At 36.5% G+C, this 10,000-nt stretch overlaps 1 protein-coding gene and 1 pseudogene across 2 annotated transcripts in view; both read right to left on the reverse strand.

The window, feature by feature from the left end:
* The window catches only part of LOC146485332 (glutamate receptor 2-like), an 18,111-nt pseudogene extending 15,137 nt beyond the window's left edge, over window positions 1–2,974 (reverse strand). Inside the window, exons 1-2 of the transcript XR_014863400.1 lie at window positions 2,939–2,974; window positions 130–226 (exon numbers count right to left, since the gene is read on the reverse strand). The product of XR_014863400.1 is annotated as a glutamate receptor 2-like (transcript). The remainder of the gene's footprint in view (window positions 1–129; window positions 227–2,938) is intronic.
* Window positions 2,975–3,926: 952 nt separating this feature from the next.
* LOC146485333 (glutamate receptor 4-like) overlaps window positions 3,927–10,000 on the reverse strand; it is a 31,569-nt gene continuing 25,495 nt past the window's right edge. The window contains exon 15 of the mRNA XM_085103450.1: window positions 3,927–5,052. Within this exon, the coding sequence (XP_084959576.1) occupies window positions 5,010–5,052 (43 nt within the window). The 3' untranslated portion in view covers window positions 3,927–5,009. The remainder of the gene's footprint in view (window positions 5,053–10,000) is intronic.

Below are 10,000 nucleotides of genomic sequence, written 5' to 3' on the forward strand. Positions count from 1 at the left end.
CCAGACGGTAGTGATATAGTTTTGTTCATTAAATGTGTAACCACCCCCCTCCACTAAAAGAGGTTCCCACACACCCCCGACCCGCGACTGATTCATTTACTTCTTGTAGCTTTAGAATATTTCACTTACCGAATGTATATTTTCTGTTTTTCGTTTGAACCTTATGAATGGACGAGACACATATCATGAACGTGATGTAAATGATTCTTCTTTCCATCTTTAATAACTAAATATGAAAGTAAAGAAAAGAAATCAGTATGCTGAGAAATAGTAACTAAATGCCAATTTAGATTATTAATAAGCGTTGAGCATCTTTAGATTAAGAATACCAGAGACAACAGTCAGAAGCTGGTACGGGATGTACATTTTCAGTTCATCAATGAAATTATCTGATACGATTTTTTCAAGTAAATTGGCAACTGTGAACCAATGGAGACACGTTCTCACGTCAAAATAAACTTTGAAATGTCCTCGCAGCTTGTCGTCGTTGCCTGGAAGTTTATGGGGTCGACTCTAAATTTTCCCTGTGTTTACCTTTCTTGAGAACGCTACTTCACAGTTTTACATGATTGTGCTAAGAAAATCAAAATACTGATATATGTGCAGTGTTTTAAGGTACAGTGGAACTTCTATTTAACGAACCTCTATATCACGAAGTCCTCGGTTGTCGGTTGATACGATCGAGTGACATTCTTTTAAAATGCATGGAACAGAACTTCGATAAAACCATAGTTACTTGAGGAACTGGTTAAGAAACCTTGCCATGAAAACAACGGTGATGCAATATATGTTAGAAAGGCCGCGGTTGAATATCTTAACAAAAACGTTTCTATTGGTCAGCTGCTTCAACACATTCCAAACTCTACTGTTGTTTGTTCAGGGTCAAGGCCAAAAAGGCAAACAAAATCATACAACAAAGAACTTTGTCAGGTTTCATAACCATTGCCTTTAATTAACTACTATAAAACTAAGCCTCAATTCCCGTTAAATCGAGATTTTACGGACGTGTTTTTACGAACGTGTACGTGACAAGATAATTTAATATGCTTATTAACTTACAAATGACTTCTAAAGAAGTGGTGCTTAACGCTGTTAATATTTTAAAGGTATAAAAAATGATTTAGGCAAAACTATTTCTCCAAACACCAGGAAAATTTTCCACTGCATAATTGTTATTAATGTCATTGCCTGAGAAACGAAGGCACAAAGAAACACAATGTTTAACTGGAGTCATTTGTGAACGAAAATCCAAGGATTGATACATTCGGTGCGGGTTTCTCCATTAAAAGGTTATTTCTTGCATTTCGTCCTGATTGAATTGAAGAGCTTAAGATACAACTATGAAAAAAAAATTTCCACACTACAAGTACGTCACGAGCATAGGTCAGAGTGTAAAGAAATAAGACCATCAGATTCTGCTGTACCAAGAAATGAAAAATGAAGTTGCTTCCATAATCTGTAAATAATTTTGGTAACTTCAGCATGCTATTTTCTTTCCATTCGAATTGTTGAATTTAAAATTTTAATTAAATTGATTCTTTTTAGTGATCGTGGAGAAAAATAATCAAGCAACATAAACTGAGCTATCAACAGACAGAAATTAAACAGTTGTCTGCATATGAAACTACAGCTATTTTAAACATTGCTATTATGCTTTTGTATTCCCGAATACAAATAAACACATTCAAGTTGGCTGTACAAACTACAACTCTAGATTATTCACTAAAGCGAGGCAATACAAAACAGCGCGAGGACGTGCTCTTTATAAAGACTGGGAACTAGTATTTCACAACAATTGCATTATAAGAAAGGCATCCTGAAAACGTACATTGGAAATTAAAGTTTTGTATAATCACGTTAGGAGTTAGTGTTCGTGCACCTTTAAACTTTAGTTTGTTTGTTTTATTTCATTTTTTTTTTTTCTGAAACTAGGTTCTGTAGTTTGTTGCGTTTAATGTGAACTACGTTCAATAAATTCCGCATCATTTACTCAGAGAGTTAAACCCGAAATTGTAAGTGAAAAAAAAAAGTCGGAAAAGTGACCAAAATAAGCTAGAATTTTTTTTTAGTTTCCGAAATATCCAAACATTTTTGATCTTAAAATTACGCCCTTCCTTATAATGAATTTCAAATTTTCTTGGCTCAATTAATTTTGTCATTGTCATTGTTTTCATGGTAGGTAATGGTAACGTTACACAACTAAACAAAGAATGGCTTATAACTTCCTTCTTGCAAAGGTTTGCTAACAGTTTCGACAATGCATCAGTTTTCTTTCTATGAATCTTGACAGCTCATTCTTAGAGTCACAAAAAAAAATCAACTAAAATAGATAAATTACTATCCCTAACTTTTCCGTGTAAATTACTGAAAGGAACTAAGCGGAATAACTCCTATCCTCAATTTTAGCCTTTACTCTTTTTGACGAATATGTTCAATTATAGCAGGTGATGTTTCTCGACAAGCGATAGCACTCATTCTGATATATCTACAATGCAGATTTTTCTTGCTTTCGTTTTAAGCTCCTCAAGGTTTCAGTTTCTCATTTTAAAAATATTCAAAATTTGTTGGTGATTGAAAAAAGATACAACAAAAATGTGCCTTTTCGCGAATGAAATATGCTTATCTTTGATATGACTATGGTGTATATCACTATGTCCTCTAATTCACCTCGAATTCTGTTTTATCTGCGTTTTAAGAAATTTTTAGTCTTCAAGAATATCCTTAAATATTAACCAATTTTCTTTCAAACATTTCGTCACGTAAGGCTCCTGTTTAGTGCATTTATTAAATTCTGGCGTCAACGAATGTATAAATCAGCTCTTTGCTATAAAATTTAATTTGAATGTAGCTATTTAAAGTTAAATTAATTCAGAGGTTTGAGTTACGTTCTATTTTAGCTTAGCAATCGTTAAGCAAAGGCTACGTTTATGGTACTTACTTGTGTATCGATTCCCCTCGCCGAGTGATTGATGCAAATGAACAATCTTGTTGCGAGTCAGCAAATTATCAATGCAATGTAGCAAAGGCGCCACCTGCCAAACTAATGCAAAGTTCATTCTTTTGGCAACAAATTCGTCACATGCCCATCAAAGACCCTTATTAAATTAATAGACAACGCATTTGGTATTATTTTCAGTGCAAAATGAAGAACTTTTCCTGACACAAGTTTAACTTGAGTTAATGAAACACTTAGGTTTCAAAATTCTACAAGAGGTTGGAAAATTATGGAACTTTTTATTGAATAGTGGCTTTTAAGAAAAAAAAAAACAAAAAGACAAAAACAAAACACAATTATTTATAGAGGCTGAAGAAAAAAATGCTGGTGGATGTATTGTTAGTGTTTAATATTTGACATTAGTTTGCGTTTTACCTAATTTATATGAAAATATTGGAGTTATGTGCTAATCATAGAGTGACAGGTCTGATTTCCAGCCGCGGTCACTTCAGGTTTCCGGCTTGTGATCATTTTGGCTTAACAAGTCCGTTGTCTACCCCGTGTTCTCCTTGTGCAGAGGCAGTGTAGTTGTAACCGCGTTTGAATTTCGATCGGTCGATCGGAGGGTCGGTGGTTCGAGGCTGACTTGGTCTCTTTAGTTGCTGTGTTGTTTCCTTAGACACGAAACTTTGCTCCACATTATGTCTCTTTACCCAGTTGTTGAAATGAGTACCGGGGACATACTGATGGGGTATCCCTACCATGGAATAGCATCCGTCGGGGGGGGGGGGGGGGTGAGTAGCTGGGGGTTAGGGGGTAGCAATACTCTTAGCTGCTTTATGCTACAGAAAGTGTTGCTTACCAGCTTATTTTTTTAACGTCAGGTTCAAATCAGAGTGCCCATGGTAAAACCTTCCTACTTGCTGACTTGAAAAGAAGAAAACCAAACAAACAGCAACAAGAAAATCAATAGAGAAAGATACGGGAAAAAGTCACCATAAAAGCGTTTATTCTTGTTTAATTGAAGTCTTTAAAAAGGACAAATTTGAAAAGGAATATATTGAAAAAATTTGGCTGCCAGTGATGACCACCAAGGAATACAAATGGGAAAGAAGTATATATCAGTCACCATTCAACTGATCTCATTTTCAATTACATCAGACGGGAATCTCTCGTTGGTAGGGTCACTGTTTATCGAGACAACGTTTCCGGTAAACGCCACAAGGACATTCACGGTTGCGGGACAAGAAACCAATTATTTTTGGACGTAGATAAATACATTTTATTAACAACAACAATGTGAGCTTAGCTTCCTTTTTATAAAGGAGCGGTAATGTTAGCAATACTAAGTAGCTTAATTGTGGGACAAGAAATCGCTTATTTTTGTATGTAGGTACACTTAGGTTGGAATCAACAAAACGAGCGTTTTTTGTTTTCTTAAACTAGCCGTAATTTTTTAACAATATTAAGAAGCTAAATTTTTGGTTGCTGTTTTGTTTAAATATGTTGTATATAGGTTTTTATATTCAGTTATATTCTTTGGATTTAATTGCTTAGACAGCACCTACATTGATACCAATTTTCTTTAACTGAAGTAATATCCTATAAAAAAAAATACCGTAGTTGTAGTCAGGCATGCTTATATTAAGAGATTAAATGTGTTGTCACTGACTAGAATCGTGAAAAAAATGTGACGTTTCGGTTAAAATACTATAACCTTCTTCAACAAAATTAAAAATTGCCTCCAAGTTGTAAATGAGGTGTTTTTAAGAAGGCGAGAACCTCCAGGGATTAGCCAAGAATTTATACATGTCTGGAATGTGTATGTGATCGTTGATTGAATTCGGTTCGCTAATGGGGCAACATGAATTTGATTTCGACGATGTAAAGATTATGGACCGTTTTTCCCAGTGGCCACGCATATTGTTTCTGTTTTCTACTTTTCTCTTACTCCATTCCTCATTAGTGTTACTGAGCTTCGTCCGTTGGGTAAATACGAAATATTTTCTTGGACAAAAACTGTAATCTGAATGTAAACTGAGACTTTATCTTAGTGGTAGTTTAAACCAGTCATTCAGGAAATCTCCGGTTGGGCTTGTTCAGAATTGCTGTTAGGCCTACAAAGAACAATACAACTATTAAACAGCAAAACATTATTCACGCTTGACAAGTATCAAAATAGGTATGAAATGCGCACATGTTTCCACTCAGTTATTTTTTTAAGGAGAGTAAAACTTGAATCTCTTTGATGTGGAAATGCTGTTGTATTAATTAAATGTGGACACGAATATCATCACTCCTCTCAGGTCCTTAAAGGCTGGAGTCGTTCTCTTTTTATAGAGCTCAGCGGCTGAGTTAATACCAAATGGCATTCTGAGGTACTGATATCGCCCAAATTGTGTGTTAAATGCTCAGAACGTTTCTCATCTAGCTTAATGTGCCTAAACCCAGATGTGGCATCTAAAACACTAAACACTTTGGCATACTTAATTCAACTGCAACTTTTCCCACAGTTTTCATAGGATAATGTTCTGTCTGGTTTATTTAAATCCTTAGGATCTAAACACAGTCGCACTTTATCATTTGGTTTCTCACAACTACTAAAAAACTAACCCATTCAGTTGGTTCCTCGGCTTTACAAATAACACCAAGTTTTTTTATGCGGTTAGGATCAATCTTGATCTTATAGGTACCCTCCAAACATCCAATAACATCAAACACATCTTCATTCTTCTTTAGGATTTCATCAACATTCTTGACTACATGTAGTATCACTGGACAGGTTTTCATCCCCTTGGGTACCAACTGAACTGGCTCTCTTGACAAGATTTAATCCATGACAGGTTTAAAGACCACTTACTGAAGTGGCTGGATGCTCAATTATTTGAGATTCAACAGGGTTGGACTTCCCTCTAAGTTTCACCTGCAGTGCTGAGTAGCTTTACCCATCACATGTATCTTGTGGCCAGTATAAGACACAAGTCGGGTTTTTGACTTCCTCATTTTCTGACGTGTCAGTTTACAGTACAAGGCATAAGGCAAAACATTGGATTGAGCACCAGTGTATAATTTCATATTGACCAGAAGACGTTTCCTGGCTTCGTTAATTCTGATACCACACACAATACGATCACGAATTAGAGAATCATGCAATTCTCCAAACTGACAGTTTCTTGCAAGCTTGCGCATTTCCATGACGTAGGCCTCGATTCCTCCGGTCGCTCCTTGTGCTCTCGTATTAAACACATGCCGCTCGTAAGTTACATTCTTCCTCGGCGTACAACATTCTTCGAACTTCTTGCTCACGACATCTATCTTCACCTCGTCTTCGTCGCTGAGACCGAATGTATTAAAGATTTCCAACGCCTCCTCCCCTGCAACTGTTAGCAAAGTCGAACATTGCACTTGCGCCGGTTTCTTTTTGAAGGCCGTCGCGTTGAGATAAAGCTTAAATTGCTGGATCCAACGTCTTCAATTCTCTGCAACATTTCCTACGAATGATAGCGGCTTCGGTGGTGGCAGTTGATTCATTATTATCCGGTTTCTGACATCATGTTATCCTTTTGTATTCCCGAATACAAATGAACACATTCAAGATGGCTCTACAAACTACAGCTCTAGTTTATTCACTACAGCGAGGTAATACATAACAGCGCAAGTGCGTGCTTTTTATAAAGACTGGGAACTAGTACATACATACATACATACATACATACATACATACATATATACACACATACATACATACATACATACATACATACATACATACATACATACATACATACATACATACATACATACATACATACATACATACATACATACATACATACATACATATTAGTAGTATTTCACAACAATTGCATTATAAGCAAGGCATCCTTACAACGCATATTGGAGGAATTAAAGTTTTGTGTAATCACGTTCACTTAGGTGTTAGTGTTCGTGCACTTTTTCAACGTCGGTTTGTTTGGGTTTTTTTTTTTTGTTCTGAAACTAGGTTCTGTAATTTGTTGCGTTTAATGTGAACTACGTTCAATAAATTTAGCATTATTTACTCAGAGAGTTAACCCGAAATTTCAGTAAAAAAAGTCGGAAAAGTGACAAAAATAAGCTAGAACTTTTTTTGTCTTAAGTTTAGTTTCCGAAATTATCCAAACATTTTCGTTCTTAAAATTACGATCTTCCTTGTACTGAATTTCAAATTTTCTTGGCTCAATTAATTTTGTCATTGTCATTGCTGTCATAGTAGGTCCTGGTAACGTTACACTATTAAAACAAAGAATGGCTTATAACTTCCTCCTTGGCAAAAATTTCGACAATGCATCAGTTTCCTTCATTGAATCTTTGCAGGTCATTCTTAGAAGCATTTTTATAACAAATTTAATTAAACTCAGTTACGAAAAAAATTATCAACTGAAATAGATGAATTACTATCCCTAACTTTTCGGTGTAAATTAAAAAGGAACTAACTAGAATAACTGTCCTATCCTTAATTGTAACTTTGAGTCTTTTTGACGAATATGTTCAATGATAGGAGGTGATTCTTTTCGACAAGGGATAGCACCCATTCTGATATCTCCACAATGCAGTCTTTTTCTTGGTTTTGTTTTAATCTCCTGATAGTTTCAGTTTCTCATTTTAAAAATATTCAAAATTTGTTGGTGATTGAAAAATAAGATAGAACAAAAAAATGTGAGTTTACGCGAATGAAACATGCTTATCTTTGATACCACTATGGTATATATTAATATGTCCTCTAATTCACCTCGAATTCTATTTTATCTGAGCTTTAAGAAAATTGTAGTCTTTAAGAATAACCCCAAATATTAACCAATTTTCTTTTCAAAAACATCACGTCATCATTAGTGCACCTATTAAATTCTGGCGTCAACGAATGTATAAGTCAGTTCTTTCCTAAAAAAGTTAATTTGAATGTAGCTATTTAAAGTTAAATTAATTCAGAGATTTGAGTACTATTTAAGCTTAGCAATCGTTAAATAGAGGCTATGCGTATGGAACTCACTTGTGTATCGATTCCCCTCGGATTGATGCAAATGAAGAATCTTGTTGCGAGTCTGCAAATTATCAATGCACCATAGCATAGACGCCACCTGCCAAACTTATGATTGTCGTGGGATGAAAATTAAAGTTTATTCTTTTGGCAACAAATCCACCAAACATCTTTCCTGAGACAAGTTTGACTTGAGTTAACAAAACATTTAGGTTTCAAATTTCTACAACGGGTTGGAGGAAACATAAAACTTGTTATTGAATAGTCGCTTTTAACAGAAAAAACAAAACAAAACAAAACAAACAATAGAGGGTGATAAAATAATGCTGCTGGATGTATTGTTAGTGTTTAAAAATTGATAGTAGTTTGCGTTTTACCTAATTTATATGAAAATATTGGAGTTATGTGCTAATCATAGGGTGACAGGTCTGATTTCCAGCCGCGGTCACTTCCGGTTTCCTGCTTGTGATCATTTTGGCTTACCAAGTCCGTTGTCTACCCCTGCTTCTCCTTGTAAAGGCGTAGCGTAGTGGTAACCGCGTTGATCAGTATTTCGATCGGTCGATCGGAGGGTCGGTGGTTCGAGGCTGGCTTGGTCTCTTAGTTACTGTGTTGTTTCCTTAGACAAGAAACTGTTATGATAAGTTGGTTGTCCTGTGCAAGGTATTGTAATGTGATCTTAAGGATCACGTGTGGAGTAAAAGTACTGTAATAAAGCTCTTGAAGTTGAAGCTTGTGGATGTGTATTTTCTCGTACTCATAACATGGTACCAGGATCTCTTTAAAAGAAACCTCTCTGACTCCCAACTCCGACATGGAACGTATCAAACCTCCCTCAGAATTGGATATTGATAGTCTCAATCTCGCAGATGTGTGGAAGGAATGGAAGGAAGCGTGGGAATTGTATCGGATATCGAGTGGCCTTCACGAAAAGGACGATGCCATACAGATAGCAACTATCCAAAGTATTCTCGGGATCAAAGCAAGACGGGTGCTCAAAACCCTACCAAACATTCCCGTAAATATCACGGAAAGGACTGTTGCAGGTATTTTAACGGCGCTTGAAACGTATTGTGTTCCTCGTAAGAACACAACCTACGAACGATACGTCTTCAGAATGACCATTCAAGAAGATCGCTCGTTTGACATATTTGTTACAGATCTCAGAAGAAAAGCTGAATACTGCGATTTCGGGGCGATTAAGGATTCTCTGATACGAGATCAGATTGTGGTGGGCCTAAATGATCCCAAACTACGAGAGCGGCTGCTACGCGAGACGGATTTGACACTCGAGAAAGCCATGAAATTATGCAGAATTACGGAACAATCTCAGGAACACTCGAAAATCTTCATCTCACCAGCCACTCAGACGGGTAACATCGACGCTGTAAGGAAGACAGAGCCACCGGCGGACACAACAAAATCTAAAAACGAAGACTCGCGTAGAATAATGAAATGCAAATTCTGTGCAGCGTCTCATGACAGGGGAAATTGTCCGGCCTATGGAGCCACGTGTCACAACTGCAATGGAAGAAATCACTATGCTCGGTGCTGCTTCAAATCGAAGAATGGCACGGAAGAAAGAAGAGTTCGTCACGTGGAAGTAGAGGAGAAGGGAAACAATGAACTGTTGGAGGGTCTGTACATCGAGGAAATTCAAGGTAGTACTAGAAGGAACATTCAGTCAGATCTACTTGTTAATGACATTCCCGTAAGTTTTAAACTTGACACAGGTGCAGAATGTAATGTAATTTCCTAAGGTCTGGCTAATGAGTTGAATGCTCAGGTACACCCAACAAACATGCTACTTAAGTCGTTTGGAGGGAACCAACTAGATACTGTGGGCAAATGCCTTCTTGACACGAAGGTAAAGGAGGCTAAGGTTTCAACACCCTTGGAGTTTTATGTACTCCGAGATAATGTCCGACCCCTCCTTGGTTTAGAATCATGTTTAGACCTAGAGCTTATCACCTTGAATAACAAAGTAGAACAAATAGGTCTCAGTGTTGATGAAGTTCAGGAAAAATTCACCCTTTTGGATGAATTTC

The sequence above is a fragment of the Pavona decussata genome, unplaced genomic scaffold (assembly GCF_977016875.1).
Source record: "Pavona decussata unplaced genomic scaffold, jaPavDecu1.1 SCAFFOLD_26, whole genome shotgun sequence".
Taxonomy (NCBI): Eukaryota; Metazoa; Cnidaria; class Anthozoa; order Scleractinia; family Agariciidae; genus Pavona; species Pavona decussata.